This window comes from Microcebus murinus, chromosome 10 (genome assembly GCF_040939455.1).
Source record: "Microcebus murinus isolate Inina chromosome 10, M.murinus_Inina_mat1.0, whole genome shotgun sequence".
In the NCBI taxonomy this organism is placed as follows: domain Eukaryota; kingdom Metazoa; phylum Chordata; class Mammalia; order Primates; family Cheirogaleidae; genus Microcebus; species Microcebus murinus.
The window spans coordinates 100,887,338-100,909,163 of NC_134113.1; the positions used below are offsets into that span (position 1 = coordinate 100,887,338).

A 21,826-nucleotide genomic window follows, 5' to 3' on the forward strand; every position below is an offset into this window, starting at 1 on the left:
TGTTTCTTCAGATTGGCTACAAAAAGTGTTTGTAACCAAAATACAATCCTGTTCACATATGCAGGGGAGGTGCCCCTGCTGTGGCAAACCAAGCAGCTCTGACGTTCTGCTGAAGCAGATGCAGCAGAACCATGCTAAGAGACTGGCAACTACCGTTTGACCCCCACTTGCCTTCTGATGACATGTGTCTACCCTGCATAGACAGAATTAGCACACTGATTTTCTCAGCTTTAGCTTTCTCTAACATACAGCATTTCAACCCAAAGAGCTTTTTGGGATGCTATGTATTTCACTTCCATTCACACCCTCAGGATAAAGCCATCTGGAAGGTGTCCATTGTGCAGCATGCACGGCCCCTTTCCATAACTTACCTCTTCATCCTTCCTGGCTGTGCCCGACAGAGGTCTACATACGTCCGTATCATTTTAAGCAGTTTAACACCAAGACAGAGACATTTCAGGGAGAAGTGACTCCAAAAGAGTGAGATCACCAATAAGCATGGGCAGTGAATCCAGGGAGTGCAAGGCTACCAATATGTGTGAACTTATTCATCATAATTATTACTTTTTCTAAGAAAGTGATTTCCTTAGTCAAACCTCCAGGGCATTACATCAAAGAGGCATACTGACACAGCTGGACTATATTTTCTAGCCAACTGGCTTCCAAAGGAGAATATAGACAGTGTCCTGGCAACTGTTTAACACAGCAACAATCCATGAAAAGAGAGGGAAAAGAATTCTTAGATGGAATTCTGAAAAAAGTCTCCCTTTACTTTTTTGCTCCTCCCTATTTTGGGAGGGATAATTTGAGAGTAATGTCAAAGCCCTAGGGGATGTCCTTGGTATTGACCCTGAGAATTCCAAACATTCTAGAGACAAAAGGAGGTTTTAGTTCAGAGTGTAAGTTTTTTTTCTACATGCCATGTATTTATAATGAATTATCATTAAAAAAATCTCAAACCTAGGCAAATGGCAGAGTATTTGATCAATTTTCTACTGCCAGTTTAATGTAAGTTACTATAAGCCTTACCAGGACACTGTAAAAATCACCTTAGATAGGCTAATAAAATCATAACTGGAGAAATTTAGTTATATGCCCTGGAAGTTCTCCCAAAATATATATAAAAAGAAATTATAAGAGTGACTATTAACACACAACAAAAAAGCCACAAAATCCAAACTGCACTAAGCCAGAAGCACAACAACACACACAAGAATCATGTGAAAATGAAAATACAGACGCACTCCAAGGATTTCATGAGTTATAGAGAAATGAGATGTGAGAGTGATTGTGTAAAAATAAAAATAAAAACAAAGATCATGTCTATAGTTAAGGAAAGGTGTTTCTCACCGTTCTGAACAAAATGGCTGAACTAAGAGCCTCTGACTGGCTATGCCCATATACCCTCCTCCTCGTCCTAGGGGGAGAGAGGTGACAGAGGGGCCATACCCAGAGCAGCATGGGAATGAAAAAGAGTTGGTTAGTATTTAAAACAAACACATAAACACAATGTAGTAGAAGAGAATTTCTTGACTCTTTTTATGTTAGTTTCTAATTTTCTAGACTATCAAAATTAGTAATTATAGTTGATCCTCTATATCCAAGCATTCCACACTGTGGATTCAAACAACCATGGATTGAAAATATTTGAGGAAAAAAACCAAAAAAATAACAAAGCATTTATACTGTATTAGGTATCATAAGTAATCTGGAAATGATTTAAGGTATAGAGGATGATGCACATAGGTTATATGTAAATGCTACACCATCTTATATGAAGGACTTGAGCATCTTTAGATTTTGGTATCTGCATGGGGCAGAAGTGTCCTAGAACCAGTCCCTCCCAGATATGGAGGAACAACTGTAGTTTGTCATTACATTTCTATTCCTCCTGCCTTTCCAAGATGCCATCACTATGTCAGGGATGAATCTAGACAAAATTATCAAGTTGGAAGCTTTTATGTTTTACCTTTTTCTCCACCTCTGTTTGCTTCCTCCTACCACAGGCATCCAATTCCCTTTATCTATTATCAAATCCTATTTCCAAGAATGGATCTAACATGCACCTAATAGACACTGGCATAAGTTTAATTCCAGGTGTCAGGAAGTAAGTGGAGAAAGCAGGCAGACAACTCTCCATTTTGCCTACATTAAAGGTTGATACTTTTTTCCCTCTAAAATATTAGGCTTGCTCAACTGGCTTAGTAAATATTATCATACTAGGACTATACCTTCTGAATCTTAGAAATAATAGCAATCTGAATATCACTGCTGCTTTTATCTGTACTATTTCTGCTGCTGCTCCTCAGACAATGCCACCACTATTCTTTAGTGGAGATATTTAGTGGGGAAGTTTCCTTGACTTTTTAGTCATATGGATGTAATTACCTATTATTTTTTTTCCCTTAGCTATATATTTTAAGACTGGAGATGTTGAAATCTGATTTTTGGCAATGGGATATGAGGTAATCTGTTCACCACTCTCCCCATCCATCACTTTCAAGATCCTGGGAGAGTTTCTTTCTTCCAAAAAACTAGAATTGAATATGGTTCCCTTCAGACTCATCAATGTCTCTTTTGCATTGATGAGAAGTTGAAAGCAACACTTTTCCTTGAGAATGATATGCTGGAGGGATCTATAAGAAAAGGGGGTGAGGAAACTCAGTTTAAATCTTCCCTTTTAAGAGGTGATGAGCACAGGTTTAATAATTTGCAATTAAACAGAAGTAACCTTTAGACTGAGTTGTACCTCACTGAGCTGGCAAGAAAGGTTTATTTTCTAATGAGGCATTGTTGCTTTAAAAAAGAAAGGCCACATAGTTATAAATTAGCATGTATCTCTGAGAAGGTTAATTTCTTTTCTCAACCTAATTCAAGGATTCTTTATCATTCTCAAGTATTTTAAGTATTTGCTCTTAAAATATTCAGAATCATCAACTTCCTATACAGAAACTGAGTCTGTATTTTAAAAAAAAGGAATTAAGGTGTTTTCAGAAACTGACTTATTAATAGCTATTTAGTGTTCTTCTAACTTATATCCCAGAATTTGCAATATGCTTGTAAAAAATACATCAAAATGTAAGTGTACTGTTTTGTTTGTTTTTTAATAAAACATTTAAGAACAGTCTTACCTGGTCCGGGGAGGGCTTATGATTTGTTTGATTGGAATGGGAAGATTTGAAGTGGTCATCCTCATAGTTGTCGGCCATTAGCTTCATTCGATTTTGTGTCTATGAAAAAGTTATTCATAAGGTTAAATTCAGATAACATTTCTCTGACACACTGCAAAGTAACAAGCACTTTAACAATTTCTTAGGAAAGGATAAAACTAATCCTGTCTGCAATAAGATAAATTAAACAAGATTTCTGAGGATACTGAAAAGAGTTTAAACACTGCTATAGACTGAATTGTGTCCCCTCCAAAATTCATATGTAGAAGCCCTAACCCCCAATGTGACTGTATCTGGAGATAGGGTATTTAGGAGGTAATTAAGGTTAAATGAGATCCTAAGAGTGGGGCCCTAATCTGGTAAGACTGTGGCTTTGTAAGACAAGGATGAGAGAGTGAGCTCTACTCCTCTGCTGTATGATAACCCAGCAAGAAGGTGGCCTCTGCAAGGCAGGATGAGAGCCCTCAGCAGGAGCTGAACTGGCCAGGACCCTGATCTTGGATTTCTCAGCCTCACAGTTCCCAGACTATGAGAAAGTTTAAGCCACCCAGTCTATGGCATTTGGTTATGCCTGTTCCAGCTAAGAAAGGCACATAAACTGATACAGGAATTTTAGGGGGACAGGCAATATGCCCCAACCAAGCACTTCATGCCGTGTTTATATTTTAAAATAAAGACTGGATTATATTACCATATAGGACTCTATAACTTTATTTTTTCACTTTATGATATATAGGACCCATCTTCCCATGTTATTATTATATGAGTCTACTGATCCTTTAAAACTATTCCATTATTTTGGATGTTATATAACATATAGAAAATAAATATTGGAAGAAAAAGTTATCATTACTTGTAAACAAAATGATTATAGATCTAGAAAATTCAAGAGAATCAATTGAAAAAATATGATAATTTATTATAGAGTTCAGTAAAGTGATTAGACACAAGCTACCTATATAATACACAGTAACTTGTCTTTGTATTATCAACAGACAATTTAGATTGTGAAAATAAGTAAAAGGTAAGATATACAACTATATGTATTCATAACAATTAAAAAATAAGAAAAGAAAAGAAGTACAAGGTTCTGAAATCCTTGTCCTCAACCCTAAGCCAGAAGAGAGTTATTATCCCATTGCCTTTTCTCTATCTTTATTGAAAAGGAGGACTGGATTGGTATTTCTGTGTGGCTGGCTAATTTAAGCCCTGAATAAATGAATAATATATTGAACATTTTTTGAGAATTCACTCTGCAGAGTAAGCAATTCAGAAAATTAAGGGTACGAGTAGGCATAAAATCAAACAGCACACTAATAAAATATTGCACTAATGTTACACTAATAAAATATTATTAAAACCTGAAGTTTTAAAGCATTAAAAATAAACTTGCTCAAATTGTATGATTTTAAAATGTTCACTCTAGATAATCTGAAGGATAAGGTATATAAAAAAAAAGAAAAATCATCTGTAATCCCTGTTTTAGTAACAATCACTATTAATATTTAGGTGTATCCATTCAGCCCCCTCCCTGGGAACATAAAAAGTGCTACGCTGTTCTGATTAATTCTAGTTCTTCTCTACTTCAGTAACACTATGGTATTTTAAAAATTACTACAGCTTATAGTATATTTTCATATCCAGTAGGACATGCTGTCTTTTCTTTCCACCAATTTATCAAAATTTGATTGGTTATCTTTAGCACGTTTTCTTTTCTAGATGAATTTAAAACATTTTGTCTGGTTCCATAAAAAATTTACAAATGGGAGGCAGAGGTGGGAGGATCGCTTGAGGTTAGGAGTTCAAGACTAGTCTGTGCAAGACCAAGACCATGTCTCTAGAAAAAATTTAAAAAATTAGCTGGGCATGGTGCCATGCACCTGTAGTCCCAGCTACTCGGGAGGCTAAGGCAGGAGGATCCCTTGAACCCAAGGAGTTTGAGGTTGCAGTGAGCTACGATGATACCACTGCACTCCAGCCCGAGGCGACAGAGCAAGACTCTGTATGGGGGAGAAAGAGAGGGAGAAAAAAAAAATTTACAGAGATATGCAATGATGCCTAAGAAAGGGCTTTAGAGCCAAACAGCCTGGGCCTAAATTCTAGCCCTGCCTCTCACTTGCTATCTAATTTTGGGCAAGATACTTAAATGTTCTGAGCCTCAGTTTCCTCACCTTTAAAATGGGGATAACAGTTTCTCCCCCATCAGGCTGCTGTGAGGATTAACTAGTTAATACAAGGAAGGCACTTAGAATAGTGCCTAGCATAAAATCAACATTCAATAAATTCTGGCTTTTTAGCTATCATTATTATCATCATAATAATGACCATTTTTTTTCATGTCATTTAATAGTATTTTAAAATCTTATTTTTATTTATTTATTTAGACAGAGTCTTGCTCTGTTGCGTAAGCTAGAGTGCTGTGGTATCAGCCTAGCTCACAGCAACCTCAAACTTCTGTGCTTAAGTGATCCTCCTGCCTCAGCCTCCTGAGCAGCTGGGACTACAGGCATGCACCACCACACCCGGCTAATTTTTTCTATTTTTAGTTGTCTGGTTAATTTCTTTCCTTTTTATTTTTTTAATTTTTATTAGAGACAGGGTCTCGCTCTTGCTCAGGCTGGTCTCGAACTCCTGACCTCAAGCGGTCCTCCCACTTCAGCCTCCCAGAGTGCTAGGATTATATGTGTGCGCCACCACACCCAGCCTAACATCTAATTTGAATTGGTTGCAAAGAGCTTGTAGGGCAGAGGAATTTGTAGGACAGAGGAAGGGCAGAGGAATTCTTCTACTTGTCGGGAATTCACTTGGGTGGGGCAATGAGCTAAAGGCAAACCTTTGCTTCTGGTCATTGCTTGCTTGCTACACCGTTGTAAGGGGAATTATGGGATGAGGTCATTGAAGCACGGGCAACTGGCCTATCAGGCAATAGAGGGCAACCAACCCACCAATTATTTCAAAAGGCAATAGTGGGCAACCAATCATTTTAAAGGTCAACGCATGATCCATGCGTAGTCGGCTTGTGCGCAGCTTGTGCACCCTGGGGATAAAAGACATGCCGTTGTTCCGGTCGGGGTCCTTGCCTGTGAGAGTGGCCACTGCGTTGGTGCTCTGGGGCTTGGACCCTGGCTAGCCAGAAAATAAACCTCCTCTTGTGTGATTGCATCCTCGATGTCTCTGCTTTTCTGTCCGGTGGGGCTGTGGAAGGTTGGTCCCTAACAAGCTCAACTGAACAGATGTTTACTGAGTCCTGTATTGCTGACCATTTATCTTCTTTACATTTTCACTCAATAATATACACACATTTTTGAGCCAGTTCTTTTCTCCAGTCCATAATGATAGCAAAGAAAACACTTACCAATAAATTATCCATGGCATCCAATTTTTCTTTTCTGGGATGAACCTCAGTGACCTTTGCTATGTTCTGAGTGTTTTTTTTTTTTTCTTTTTTCCACCCCATCCCTCTGTTCTAAGTGTTTGTGTCCCATCAAAACTCCTATGTTGAAACCTAACTCCCAATGTGATAGTATTATGAGATAGGGCTTTTGGTAGATGATTAGGTCACGAGGGGCTCTCAAGAATGGTATTAATAGCCTTATAAAAGAGGCCTGAGGCCGGGCGCAGTGGCTCACGCCTGTAATCCTAGCACTCTGGGAGGCCAAGGCGGGAGATTGCTCAAGGTCAGGAGCTCAAAACTATAGCTCTACTATAAATAGAAAGAAATTAATTGGTCAACTAAAAATATATAGAAAAAAAATTAGCCAGGCATGGTGGCATGTGCCTGTAGTCCCAGCTACTTGGGAGGCTGAGGCAGAAGGATTGCTCGAGCCCAGGAGTTTGAGGTTGTTGTGAGCTAGGCTAATGCCATGGCACTCTAGCCCAGGCAACAAAGAGACTCTGTCTCCCAAAAAAAAAAAAAAAAAAAAAAAAAAGAGGCCTGAGGGAGTGTTTGCCCTTCTGCCATGTAAGGATACAACAAGAAGGTGCCACCTATGAAGCTGACAGCAAGCCCTCACCGGACACTGAATCTGCTGGGACCTTGATCTTGGACTTACCAGTTTCCAGAACAGTGAGCAATAAATTTCTATTGTTTATAAATTACCCCATCTACGGTATTTTATTACAGCTGCCCAAATGGACTAAGACAATCTTGAAAATATGTAAGGTAATTTTTCTCATGTCCTGTGATATCGCATGACAAATAGAAGGGCTTCGGCAACACAGCTCTCAGGAGAGCGGGAAGCACAGAGGAAGAAACAGAGGCCTACGCAGAAAGTGAGGAAAACGTCTGATTCATGTCATATACTTGGTTAAGAAACCTTTCCATGTTGACTTTAATAGGAATGTGGGCAAAAGTATACTTGGCTTCTTTTCTTAGAACCTAAGACACTTAATTTAAATCTTTGATATCTAGTGTAAGTTAAAAAACTTAAAAAGAAATCCTAATAAAATACACACAAATCCATTTTCAAGGCAAAATATATTTCAAGTACTTCTTAGGAATGAGTGTGTATGCCTGCCTGAAGAACTGATCACACTGAACAGGTAAGACCAAAGGTTACTTATTGGATCCACATCAGAGAATGAAAAAATAGTTCTAAGAACTTACTTCTCTATTTCTAAAAGGCATGAAGATAATCAAAGTTTAGTGCTTCTAGGTCTAGTATTTGGAAACTTGGTGTGAAATCTGTTCCCCACATAGTCATAATGTTGAGCACTAAATGCCCGACAGCTCACAGAGCATTAGATGTTACACTGATAACATAAATGATGCTCTGCTCTTAAGGAGCTCTCCTACTATGCTCTTCTCAAGATAAGACCAAAAAGCAAAAGAAGTCCTTCACGTTTTACTGACATGAAAGGTACTTCATATCCAAATGTTTTCCTTCTTGAACCATGCCAGCTACATGTGCAGATAGCTGAAATCTCCTGGTCCCAATGACATAAATAATAAGATGACTTGAAGGAAGGAAGGAAAAAGAAAGGAAAGGAAGGAAGGAGGAAGAAACTTGCTGAAATAAACTTTGTTAGCTATCAATGCATATGTATGAATTCGGGTATACACACCCTTCTAGAGGAAAAGAAGTTAACTGTTTATTCTGCTAATCTTTTCTTCTAAAATGAAAATGTCTTTTCTCTTGTTTCTCTGCTCTAAAAATAAAATAAAATAAAATAAAATAAAATAAAATAAAATGAAAATGTCAATGCCAAAATAAAGCGTTACAGAAATTATATTTCATAGGAAAATACTTACACTGAGAAGCAGGATAGGTTATCGAAATCTAGGTATTAAAAGATCTAAATTCTAATTAAACATATATTCTCATTATTGATAAAACATCTGACAGTTACAGATGTAGGGTCTGTTTATCAGACTAAAAAAGGTAATTAATTCTTTAGTACAGGCATGAAGGGACTCTTATAATTTAAAATCACCATTAAAATTATTATACTTGTGGCCAATAGGAATATGACAGAGATATAGTTTGTGAGTCTCCCTATAAATGAGAAGTGGGTCTTTTAAACTGTTCTACTCTTTTCTTTACCTTGTTGCTTCTTACGAGAGTCACAACTCTGTAATGAGGAGATGCACAGAGGATGGAATTACATCAAATAGCTTAAACATATTTCTGTGCACAAAATTGTCCACAAATGTTCATAGCAGCATTAGTTATACTAATGAAAAAAGAGAAACAACCCAAATATCTAACTTATGAATGGATAAGTAAAATGTGGCATATCCATATAATTAAATATTATTCAGCCATAAAGAGGAATAAAGTACTGATACATGCTACAAATATGGGTGAATCTTGAAAACATTATGCTAAGTGAAAGAAGTCTCCCAAAGGCAACATATTATATGATTCAACTTATATGTAACCTCCAGAATAAGCAAATCCATAGAGACAGAAAGTAGCTTAGTGGTTGCCAGGCCTCGGGGAAAGGGACAACAGCTAAACATGAACAATTTGAGCATCAAAATCAGTAATGTGTTCCATTTATTAAAACTTAATGCATAAAAATCTATGATACTAAAGAAAAAGATACTTAGGCCAGCCGTGGTGGCTCATGCCTGTAATCCTAGCACTTTGGGAGGCTGAGGCAGGTGGATTGTTTGAGCTCAGGAGTTTGAGACCAGCGTGAGCAAGAGCAAGACCCCGTCATCTCTACTAAAAATAGAAAGAAATTTGCTGGATAACTAAAAATATATAGAAAAAATTAGCCGGGCATAGTATCTCATGCCTATAGTCCCAACTACTCGGGAGGCTGAGGCAGGAGAATCGCTTGAGTTCAGGAGTTTGAGGTTGCTGTGAGCTAGGCTGACGCCATGGCACTCTAGCCCCGGGAACAGAGCAAGACTCTGTCTCCAAAAAAAAAAAAAAAAAAAAAAGATACTTAAAAAACAGGAGAGACTGTGGTGATGGTTGCATATCACTGTAATTTACTAAAAAACATGACATTGTATACTTTAAATGGGCAAACTGTATGGGATGTGAATCATATCTCAATAAAGGTATTTAAAATTAGTAATCAAAAAAACCAATTGTGTGAGTAAATAATGCGTTCGCTCTTAAAAAATAGTAAGAGAAAAGAAAGTAATTTGTCATCACTAAAGCTTGCTAGGGAATCAGCGAATTAAATTAACAAATTAACAAATAAACAAATAATGACAGCGCTCCTGCCCTCTGGAGAGCCCAGCAACAAGGCTCCTCCCCACCCCCCAGGCAGAAAGCAGCCCTCAACAGGAAACGGAAGGTGCCTCTGGCTTAGACTTGTTAGCCTTCAACAGTGAGAAAATAAACTTGTGTTCTTTATAAATTGCTTAGTCTAAGGTCTTTTGTTACAGTAGCATAAACAGACTAAGACAGGGGGAAACCACAATCTGGGTGCTGGGGTGCTTATTGCTGTTGAGTTATCATGGCTTCTAGGCTACTTCAGTAAGAGATAGGAAATACTTTTTTTTTTTAAATAGGGGAAAAACTGAGTTAACAGTAATGTTTTAAATTCAGATTTAAGATTAGAGATCTTAGTCTTGAAGACTAGGTTTTTACTTAACTTGAGTTTATTATACTTTATATCTTTTCACCCTACGCTGAAAAACCTTGGTTCCTAATAATAACACAATTACTTGTTATTTGTGTTATCTGTCAATACAATGCTTTTAAAATACTAAAACCAATACTATCAGTAATTACTATCAGTATGCCTTCAGGATGAACTTTAAGATTTCTTTGCATTTTCTTCCTTGTAGTTGGACTTTACCTCCCTGACAATGTACAGAGAAAAGTCTGTATTATAAGGTTAGTTGAAATAATTTTTTGCTTTGTGTGATATGTCAACAATTTAACATATGGATTCATTTGTTTCAAGTTGTTTTCAAATTTTAAAGATTGCTTTTCTTCCCGTTCTGCACTAATTTTATTTTGGATTATGTGATAGATTCATTTGATTCTAGAGTCAAAACCACATAACTTAGGTACATTCAGAGAAGACTTGCTTCCATCTCTGTCTCCTCTACCTGTTTCCTCCTTTCTTTTATAGGTAACTTTTAAATTTATCCTTCAATTGTTTCTTCTTGCAATTACAGGCAAATACACAGTTATGCAGGTTATCCCCTTTTCTTACATAGTATATTAAATATACTATTCTACATTTTGCTTTTTCATTTAACAGTACATTCTAGAAATCATTCCTATCAGTAGCAATCTTTCTCACGCCTTTCTATAGCTGCACAGTACTCCACTCTATTGGATATACTCTAATTGACAACAAATATCCCAATCTATTGCTGTTACAAATATTATAGCAATGAATTATCTTGTGTATATGTTATTTTGTATTTTTAAAGATGTATCTTTGGGATGAATTTCTACAAGTGATGCTTCTTGGACAAAAAGTCAATGCACAGACAAATAATTTTACTAGATACTGCCAAATTTCCTCTATAAGAGGTTGACATTCTGAATTTCCACCCGTGGAGTACTGGAGTCCTCAGTGTTGCTGTTGACTATGTTATTGAACTCTTGATTTTGGCCAAATAGCATCATAGCTTGCTTTTATCTTATTATGAAGGAGGCTAAAGCATCTTTTCAAGTGTTTAAGGACCATCTACGTTTCTTACCCTGTGATCTCTCAGGTAGGAACTTCCCACGCCAAGGAGAAATATAAATCTGTAGTCTAAACCTGAAGAAGGTACTGTAAGGCTGGTGGCAGCCCCCTCCCCTCCCTGGATCAAAAAGAAAAGACTCATGAGACCAGACCCACCAAGGACAAAACTGCCAGGCCCCGCTGAGAGGATCCACACCCAGATGTCCACCTGGATAAGAATGTTTTGGCTCCTGGATTCCACAAATACCTCCTGCCCCTCCTAAAATCCCCAGCTCTTCCCGCCAAAAGTCCCTAGCCAAGCCCAAAGGGTATAAAAGGCCTCAGCCCCTTCAAATGGCGGCGACTTCTGGGGCCCCCCTCTCTTGGGGCCCCAGAACCTCGTCCACGAGTGTATAATAAAGCCACGTGGTTTGGCCCCCACTCTTTCTCTCTCTGTGTCTCTTTTCTTTTTGCCGCTGTCGAAAAACCTTACAGGTACAAGCTTCAGAATTTTGGTTTCTTAGAGCAGACTCTGGGTTCCTTCCCAGAGTCACAAAAGAGAAAAGCTTCTTTCTCCTCTCCCAGTGGTAGAAGGTTGACCAAATTAGTCTTGCTTTCTTTCCCCTACATTGCAACCCTCCATTGTCCTCTCTTTAGCAAGGTTCAGTGCCAAGTGCCCGCCCCATGTGAGCCTAACCGTCACCTCCTTTCTGGGCGTAAGCAGAAAGACGCAAGCTTCTGGTCATACTAGGTCTCACAGTTCCCAGGGTAGCTGCTGCATCAGCTCACATGGCTCATCTCTGTCTTCTAACCCCTCTGAAGATTTTCCTTTCTCTCACAAAAGCTCAACCACACATGACAGATTTTGAGAGGTGGTTAAAGCCTATCCAGCATCTTGAGGTTTGGAACAAAAGAGCTTTCAGTGCCAAGTGCAACCTCTGGCAGGTTCTAGTAACCTGTTTTACATATCTTTTCTTCCAACAAATTGTGGGTTTAGGAGGGCTGGGACAGAGTCTATTTCACCTTTCTATCAACTCAGTACCTAGTAAGATTGCCAGCATAGATAACATCCTTATTGTTTGTTGAATTCAAGAATCAATTTTCATAGGCAACAACGGCGGGCTAAAAATAAAAAAAAAAAAAAAAAAAAAAAAGAATCAATTTTCCACGGTTGGTACAAAATGATACAGGTTCATAGTTCCCATCTTTCCTATCATTAGGGAATATATTCTATTATTTTTCTAGCAATGAGCTTCATATTTTGAAAGCTTTTTCCATCAAATTTCCTTTATTAAATAACACTTTTATATTTTATTAATTAAAAATAACAATACTTACTCATTAGAATTTAAAATCTACAATGAATTGTCTTAGTTGAAAGCAAAGAAAATACGCATTTTAACTAAGTAGCACAGTTTTATCCCAGATAAAGGCAATTCCTGTTGTTTACACCAATTTCAAAAAAGAGCCCCAGAATCCAGGGATTGCAGTTTACAAGTATTTGCAAAGTTCTCTCTTTGGAGAAAAATTTTTGATTACAAATATTCACTTATTTATTTTAGGACTCAGAATTTTTTTAAAGCTTCATATAATCTTCCCCTCTTATCTCAGAGTATTCTTGGACACGTGACCATTTATGGCATTAAGCTCACAAGATGTCTGTTCTTCAACAATTCTGTATTCCCACCAAACTCTACTTGGTAAAAAGCAAAGAAAAAACCAAATGTACACCAAACTGCCTATCTGCTCATTTCTGTGCACCTGGTCTCTTCTATCTCATTATGACTGTTCAGCTGGTGTGGAATTCCTGGCTTCCCTAACACAGAGACACAGAATACTGCTAGAAGGACTTACAAACATAGTTAACAGATTTCACCGAACTGAAGATACTGCCTCTCAACTGCCGGAGAGAATGTGAGACCGCTGATCTCAATGGCCAATCCCCATTACCACGTAGATTTAGCACTTTCCCATATGCCTTGTAGACTTTAACTTGGAACTCTGGAGGAAAGCAGCCTACATTTACTTTCTTCAAATACTTACTAACAAGAGGATAAAGACAATCAGCATTTTTAAATTGAAAAAAAAAATTCACAACAATTTCTATTCCACTCCTAAGTTTTGAGAGCTGTCTGTCCTATTTTCTGGCAAGGCTATGGTCCATAATTGCAGTACACCCCAAAGAAAAAGTCAGAGTCAGATCCACAAAGCCATTCCTAACATTAGATCATGAACTGAAGTTCCAGAACTGAAATATCTTGTAGGCCAACGTGCCTATACTGACTCAATGCAGTATCTGAAATAAAAATGTTCAAAACCAAAGTGTGATTGAAAATATATTCCTGATCACTTCCACACCTTTAAGTGCATACTTCCTCATCTCCCTGTAATAAACTTCAAGTAATCTAATTCTAGTTTCAACGTCGTAAGTATCATTTCTCCCAGCTGTGTCTGTTCTCAGAGGAACTAGAATGGTTAAGGAGAATATTAGCTGGATCCAGTGAGACACACCACCCTATCTAAAGAAAAGAAGAAAATGTAGGCAAATGTTTTCTGTTGTTCTACAAATCAGCAAACAAGGGCCAAAATCTTAGGGTGTGTATTTGTGACTTGGACTGTATGAGTAGGAGTATACAGTAAAACCTTACAGATATAGACATTATGAAAAAAAGAAGTAACACTAAATTTCTTCACACCTAACAGAAAAGACAGACAATTTTTTTGTGATCTTAAATGGTGTTAGATGCAAGTTAAAAAATTTATTTACTCAAGGACAGAGGTACAAAGTACACACCAACCCAAGTATTTAGTATTGCAAAGTAGAAGAGTTTAGTATTTGCCCTTCAAATAGAAGTATGACTGCTTCCTTAGTAAACATTCAGAAATTAAATTCTTTAGTGCTTTTTATTAAAAAAAATTTTCCTGCTTGAGGAAAAGCTAAGTAGGCAGAAGGGTGGTCTTCAAGAAGTCTAAGCACTTTAACCACACCCCCCCAAATATATACACATGCTCTCTATAAATAAAAAAAAAGCACTTTTTTTTTTTTTTGAGACAGAGTCTTGCTTTGTTGTCCAGGCTAGAGTGAGTGCCGTGGCATCAGCCTAGCTCACAGCAACCTCAAACTCCTGGGCTCAAGCGATTCTGCTGCCTCAGCCTCCCGAGTAGCTGGGACTACAGGCATGCGCCACCATGCCCGGCTAATTTTTTTTATATATATATCAGTTGGCCAATTATTTTTCTTTCTATTTATAGTAGAGACGGGGTCTCGCTCTTGCTCAGGCTGGTTTTGAACTCCTGACCTTGAGCAATCCGCCCGCCTCGGCCTCCCAGAGAGCTAGGATTACAGGCGTGAACCACCGCGCCCGGCCTAAAAAAAAGCACTTTAGAAGATAAGAATAAAAGTTCTTAAAAGTAAAAAGTTCTGTGGGAATTTTATCTTTTCTTTTTATAAAATCGTGGTTCATGTGTGGGAAAGAATAGAATTGACTCAAAATATAACCTGACTATAAATTGTGCATTCACGTGCATATACATTGAAGTAGGTTGATATAAACCCAGGGAATATGAAAGCATTCGGATTCTTTCTGTAAACCATTCAAACTGAAAGCAAATGACAAAAGGCCAAATTATTCTACAATACTAGCTTTTCCTCCTGTTTGACAATTCATTATGAAAGGATTTCTCTGCATATATGTGTTTGCACAAATTTATATATTTGGTAACTGTTAAAATTTTCACAAAACAACCAGTGCATTCTTTTTGTAGAACTCAGCAAAATGGTTTTTAGTCTTTTGTGTAGAAGGGAAAAAAAAACCCTTGCCATTTATTAAAATCAGGCCTTTCTTTAAAAAAAGCTTAAATTATAGAAAAGTGCCTTAAATGTCTCATCTGTTCATGGTTGTTGAAACAATTCCACTCATCATTTGATAAATCCAAGTATTTGAAAAACTTTGATTTCTGGAAATATATATGTATCAAGTGTATAGGTACTTTTTGACTTTCCTTCCAGTTTTTTGGCTCAGAAAAAGTTCTTCTTTGTCCCACATATATCTCCTTTCCATTTAGATTAATGATAATAAATATTAATGTTATTAACATTAACTCAGTAATTCAATTAATTTTTACTTTTATCAATTTAAAAAATTAAACTAAGTTTTAAATTTTCTGATTTATTATTCAAGTACAGTTTGTATTTACTGTATCATTTTTTTTTCTTTTTTTTTTCTACCTGAAGCAGAAATATTTACTGTATCATTGATTAAAAAAATTCTTACCTGTAATCCTAGCACTCTGGGAGGCCTAGGCGGGTGGATTGCTCAAGGTCAGGAGTTGGAAACCAGCCTGAGCAAGAGCAAGACCCCGTCTCTACTATAAACAGAAAGAAATTAATTGGCCAACTAATATATATAGAAAAAAAAAAAAAATGAGCCGGGCATGGTGGCACATGCCTGTAGTCCCAGCTACTCGGGAGGCTGAGGCAGCAGGATTGCTTGAGCCCAGGAGTTTGAGGTTGCTGTGAGCTAGGCTGACGCCATGGCACTCATTCTAGCCTGGGTAACAAAGTGAGACTCTGTCTCAAAAAAAAAAAAAAAAAAAAAAAAATTCTTAATTTATGTCATTGTGGGTTACACCATCCTAGAAAATACACAGTACTGGCTAATGATATTAAGAGACAGATTTATTACTAAACAGGCTGACTTATCTCTGTTGATGTTTGTTATAAGCTAATTACTAATCATAACATACCAATATTTACTACTTTTATTAGAAGGGACTAATTTACCAAAGAAAACAAAGTTTTAAACCAAATGTCTACTGGTATTTTGAAGTATAATTTACCACCCAAATATATAAAGATCTATTCATGGAATAAAAGTGGCATTTAAAATGGAGTGGTTAAGCTACCCAAGAATTTTTAACAATTTCTTTAAAGGCACTACATATTTTTACTAAGAAATTGAATGCAGAAAGGATAGAGAATTCACGATGCTTTTAAGGAAAACAGATAAAATAACTTGAAATTGATAGGATTTAGACAGAATTCTTTTCTTTAATGAATGTTTCCTGGGCCTACATTTATTTTACCTCTTCAGAGTATTAGTGTAGCATTTATACCTCACATCATTCTTGCTTCCAGAAACAGAGCTTTATTAATGTATACGCCAAAGGAGTAAAATGGCTATGCGGTATATAACATCACAATCACCTGTGACGTATTGTGCCATAAATGCTTAAACCATTTTCAACACATGTAAGATGTGGGGAAAAAAGGTCTTAAAAGCCCAGAACCTCATAAAAGCTTCTAGCAAATCATATCCAGTAGAGCCAATTCTGGTATCAGTTAATTAATAGGCTGTATAGAGGGCATATACTCATTGAGGTATATTCTATAAAGATGAAAAGAATGGCACATGTTAATATTTTAATATCAGTGTCAGGAAGCAGTAAAAAGTAAATATAACTTGACTATATTTTCTTGGGTAAGCTATTCATTCTCATGGTTTTAACCACCACTTCTGTTCTGATGACTCCAAAATGAACATTTCTAGTTTTCACCTTTATCTGGTGCATCATAATTCTCTAGCAATTGCCTTGACGTGTCTACCTGGGTATATACCACAGATACCTCAAATTCATCTCTACTAAAAGGGAACATGCTATCTATTCTCTTCCACACATGGTCTTCTTTCTGGATTACTCATTTTAATTAGTGTGACCGCGTCCACTTCCTCACTCAAACTAGACATCTCATTCTGGCCAATGGCCCATGGGTACAGTGATCTCAGGGCCCAAGCATGGAAGAAACACCACTAAACCCTCTAGCTATTTCTTTCTGTGCCACAGTGGCCAAGAAGGCCTCGTACTCAAAGACCTAAACTAGGCCGGGGGCGGTGGCTCACGCCTGTAATCCTAGCTCTCTGGGAGACCGAGGCGGGCGGATTGCTTGAGGTCAGGAGTTCAAAACCAGCCTGAGCAAGAGCAAGACCCCGTTTCTACTATAAATAGAAAGAAATTAATTGGCATGGTGGCACATGCCTGTGGTCCCAGCTACTTGGGAGGCTGAGGCAGTAGGATCTTTTGAGCCCAGGAGTTTGAAGTTGTTGTGAGCTAGGGTGATGCCAGGGTACTCACTCTAGCCTGGACAACAAAGTGAGACTCTGTCTCAAAAAAAAACCAAATAAAAACAAACAAACAAACAAACAAAGAAAAAAGACCTAAACTAGAAGCTTTTAGGTAGAGCTGGATCATTGAATTGCTGCACAGAGGGCAACTGCCTCCTCCTAGAGTTAGCAAGACCTGCAGTGCACTTTGCATAGCCGAGAATGAAATGTTTGCCGTGTTAAACCACTGAGAGTAGGAGGTGTTTTGATGCTCCAGAATAGCCTAGTGCATATGCTACCTTTTCATCTCCACTGCTCTGTGCTCTTGTCCTCATCATTTCATATTTGGATAATTGGAACAGATTTTTTTTTTTTGAGACAGAGTCTCACTTTGTTGCCCAGGCTAGAGTGAGTGCCATGGCATCAGCCTAGCTCACAGCAACCTCAAACTCCTGGGCTCAAGCAATCCTCCTGCCTCAACCTCTCAAACAGCTGGGACTACAGGCATGTGCCACCATGCCTGGCTAATCTTTTCTATATATATTAGTTGGCCAATTAATTTCTTTCTATTTATAGTAGAGACAGGGTCTCGCTCTTGCTCAGGCTGGTTTCGAACTCCTGACCTTGAGCAATCTGCCCGCCTTGGCCTTCGGGAGTGCTAGGATTACAGGCGTGAGCCATCGCGCCCAGCCATGGAACAGATTCTTAAACAGTCTCCTTGTTTTTAATCTTAACACCCTCTTTCCAATCTAGGCCCCTCGAACTTTCCTCCATTAACAGCTGAGTGATTTATCTATAAAAGAAAACTCTGAAAACATCTGTGAGACTAACAGCATCTCCATGGCTTGGCACTACGCACAGGACCAAATCGAGACGAAGCCTCGCCCTGCCGGTGCCAGGCTCCCCACGAGCAGCACGCCTGGTGGTAACGAACCTCGAGCCACTCCCTTCTCCTGAGGCCTCATGCTTCAGCACCCTGGCCACGCTGATCCCCTGGCCTAAAAAGGCTCCTTTTCTAGCTTTCCCATGAGGCTGTAGTAGTGTTTTAGTCTCCCCTTTCTCAGAAAATATTATTTGACCTCTTCTGCCCCCAGGCAGTCTTAAGAATGCCTTCTTTGCATACATTTATCAACAAATGCTAATCCTTACACAGAAATAATTTTTCTTTCTCCTTCAAATAAAGGGGAAACCTAATACACTCAAGGGCACCAAGTCTGTCACATTCATCTTTGTATTTCTACATCTAGAAAGAAAAATGCTTGGTATGAAATAAAATGTTAGACTGAATTCCTGCCCCTTTGCAGAATAAACCAGAGGCAAAATAAAATTCAGAATATAGGTATTATCAATAATATGCTTTTTAACTGTTCTAACTACATACTACGGAACCCTAAATATACAGGAGAGTAAAATGGTTAATGTGAAGGACTCAAGAAGCCATACCACCTACTCCCATATATTAGCTTCTTATAGCTGCCTTCACAAATTATCACAAACTTGGTGGCTTAAAAGACAAACACAACATAATTTTCTTATCACAATTCTGGAGGCCCAAAGTCTAAAAGTGAGGTGTCAGCAGGGCCACCATCAACATGGAAACTCTAGGGGAGGAGCCTTCCTGCCTCTTTTTGCTCTGGAGGCTGTGGACATTCTAGCTCATTCCACACACTCCAATCTCTGCCTCTGCCTTCACATCACCTTATCCCATCTTCTCGTCTGTCATAAAGACTTGTCACTGGGTTTAAGGCCACTTAAATAATCCAGAATGATCTCATCTTGAGATCCTTAATTCTATCTGCACAGACGCTTTTTCCAAATAAGGTCATATTCACAGGTTCTAGGGATTTGGAAGCAGACATATGTTTTTGCGGGCCACCATTCAACCCACTACAGTCTGCCTTCTAGTCTCCTCAAGTTCCTGTCTGTCCCAAACGCAAAATATATTCACTTCATCCCAATATCTCCAAAGTTTTAATCCATTACAGCATTAACTCGAAGTCTAAAATCTTATTTAAATATCATCAGCTCAAAAGTCCCAAATTTCATTATCTAACTCATCTGAATCAGGTATGAGGAGGAATGGGTACAATCCCCCCCGGGCAAAATTCTTCTCCATCTGTAGATACATAAAACTGGAAAACTAGTTATCAGCTTCTAAAATACAATGATGGGACAGGTATATGACAGACATTCCTATTCCAAAAGGGAGAAACTGGAAGGAATAAAAGGGCCACCAGCACCAAACAAGTTTAAAATCCAGCAAAGTAAATTCCACTGGGTTTCAAGGCCTGAGAATAATCCTCTGTGGCTCAAGACTCTGCCCTTTGCCTGTGGTGGTGCCACTGACCTCTGCCTCTGGGCTTCAGTGGCTCTGTTTGCATAAAATCTTAAATGTAAAGTCTTCATTTTACAATAAAACTAACCCATATTCTTAGAATCCAGGAGAGTATTTATTCTTGCAGGAATAAACAAGGGTGAAGAGGGAGCATGAAGTGTCGATAATAATCTGCTTCTTGGATGTGGATGCTGGTGATAAGGTGTGCTCCCTTGTGAAATCTCACTGACAAGTATACTTACCATCTGTATACTTTTCTATGTGTATGTTATATTTCAATAAAATTTTTTTTAAGAGGCTGTATCACAAGAAGCTTTAAGTGACAGAAGAAATGATCTCTGAACAAGGAGAGTCATTTCCTCCAATTATGGCTCATGCTTTTTCTTTTCCTATAGTTATTATGCTGATGAAGGAGGATGTTTACATTATGGCTGCTTACCAGTTGACATAAAAGTGAGAGACCTGAACTTATAGACGTATTAAAAGAAATAGTCATTTCAGGACACAGCCATAAGAACAACTGTGAGTCCATTGCTGGTAATTTCATCTGCCATTCAGGATGACAATCCAGGCTTCAGAAATACTGCTGCGACCACTGTCTTGATGGCTAAATACAAATAGAGTTCTAGTTGACAATCAGCTAACCTAGAACCAGCCTTAAAAACTGATTTTCTATCGCATCTAGTTCTTCCTGGCTATTGTTTCTAAATAATAAGGTAGATAGGGAGGCAACTGTGAGGAAAACTATTGCAAAAGGTAAATTGGATTTAAGAATCTTCCATTTACCAGAGATTGAAATTAAGAAAAATTGAACTCAGGCCGGGTGAGGTGGCTCACGCCAGTAATCCCAGCACTCTGGGAGGCTGAGGCAGGCGGATTGCTTGAGATCAGGAGTTCGAAACCAGCCTGAGCAAGAGCGAGACCCCATCTCTACTATAAATAGAAAGAAATTAATTGGCCAACTAATATATATAGAAAAAATTAGCTGGGCATGGTGGCGCATGCCTGTAGTCCCAAGCTACTTGGGAGACTGAGGCAGCAGGATTGTCTGAGCCCAGGAGTTTGAGGTTGCTGTGAGTTGGCTGACGCCACGGCACTCGCTCTAGCTTGGGCAACAAAGTGAGACTCTGTCTCAAAAAAAAAAAAAGAGAAAAGTTGAACTGTATAGACTAGAGAGATGATGCAACTGTGTCCTTTCACTGGATTCAGGCTAGTGACTGAGAACCAATGAAGGATCAACTAGGCTTCTAAGTGTGTTTGATAGTGTGGGTTTTACTACACAGTTTGGTATTGGTTTTTGGTCTGCAATTTGGGCATGCTTGTAAAGTGCACATGTATATTTAAACATAGAACTATCCCTTTAATCTCTTTGTATATGTCTGATAAATCGGCTGGTTAAAAGCAAAGTAGGCCCAGAATGTACATGTTCAAAGTTATTTTCAGAGAATCCACACTTCTAGATTTGACAATTAGTAGGCAGCAATTTTATACAAGTCCAAGAAAATATCATATCCAATTCAGAATGCTCTATTCAGGAATAAGGTTGGCAATACCATACACTTTATTTTAAGCATTCTCTACCTTGAAAAACAACTACTACAAATACTGTTTTAGTATTAAAGCATAATGATTTATTTATTTACTTAAATTCTTAACTTTTGAGATACAAGGGGAAAAAATCTTGAGCTTCAGGTATGACATGTTCCTTCTTTGACAGTCACTATTTTCTAGAAACTCTTCAACAATAGCTTTCCAATCTTTCATTTCAATGAGCTTTTCTTAAGAATGCAAATTAATTGATTCTTTTAAAAAAATGCTGGTAGCCAAAGCTATCTTAATAAATGCTGTACAATATTTTGGGACCAGATTTGTAAATATCTGTCTCTATATGTCAGTAATAGTATTTTAATAACAGAATTATTTCTGATGGTGATTTAGGGTTACTAGCACATGGGTTTTCAAATTTAGCTGCTTAAAAATCAGCTCATCAATTTACCCTCTACTCTGATTTATAGCTATTCATTAATCTAGTCAATTTTTTTTTTTTTTTTTTTTGAGACAGAGTCTCGCTTTGTTGTCCAGGCTAGAGTGAGTGCCGTGGCGTCAGCCTAGCTCACAGCAACCTCAAACTC

The 21,826-nt window shown here is 38.0% G+C and overlaps 1 protein-coding gene across 21 annotated transcripts in view; it reads right to left on the bottom strand.

Moving 5' to 3' along the window:
• The window catches only part of ERC1 (ELKS/RAB6-interacting/CAST family member 1), a 560,419-nt gene that overhangs the window by 99,254 nt on the left and 439,339 nt on the right, over positions 1-21,826 (bottom strand). For 13 of the 21 annotated variants that reach the window (XM_012747177.3, XM_012747178.3, XM_076007810.1 and 10 more), the window contains one exon: positions 3,132-3,230. In XM_012747177.3, the coding sequence (XP_012602631.1) occupies positions 3,132-3,230 (99 nt within the window). Of the gene's footprint in view, positions 1-1,350; positions 1,418-3,131; positions 3,231-21,826 lie in introns of all 21 variants that reach the window. The other 8 variants (XM_076007812.1, XM_012747196.2, XM_012747193.2 and 5 more) reach the window with 1 other exon arrangement.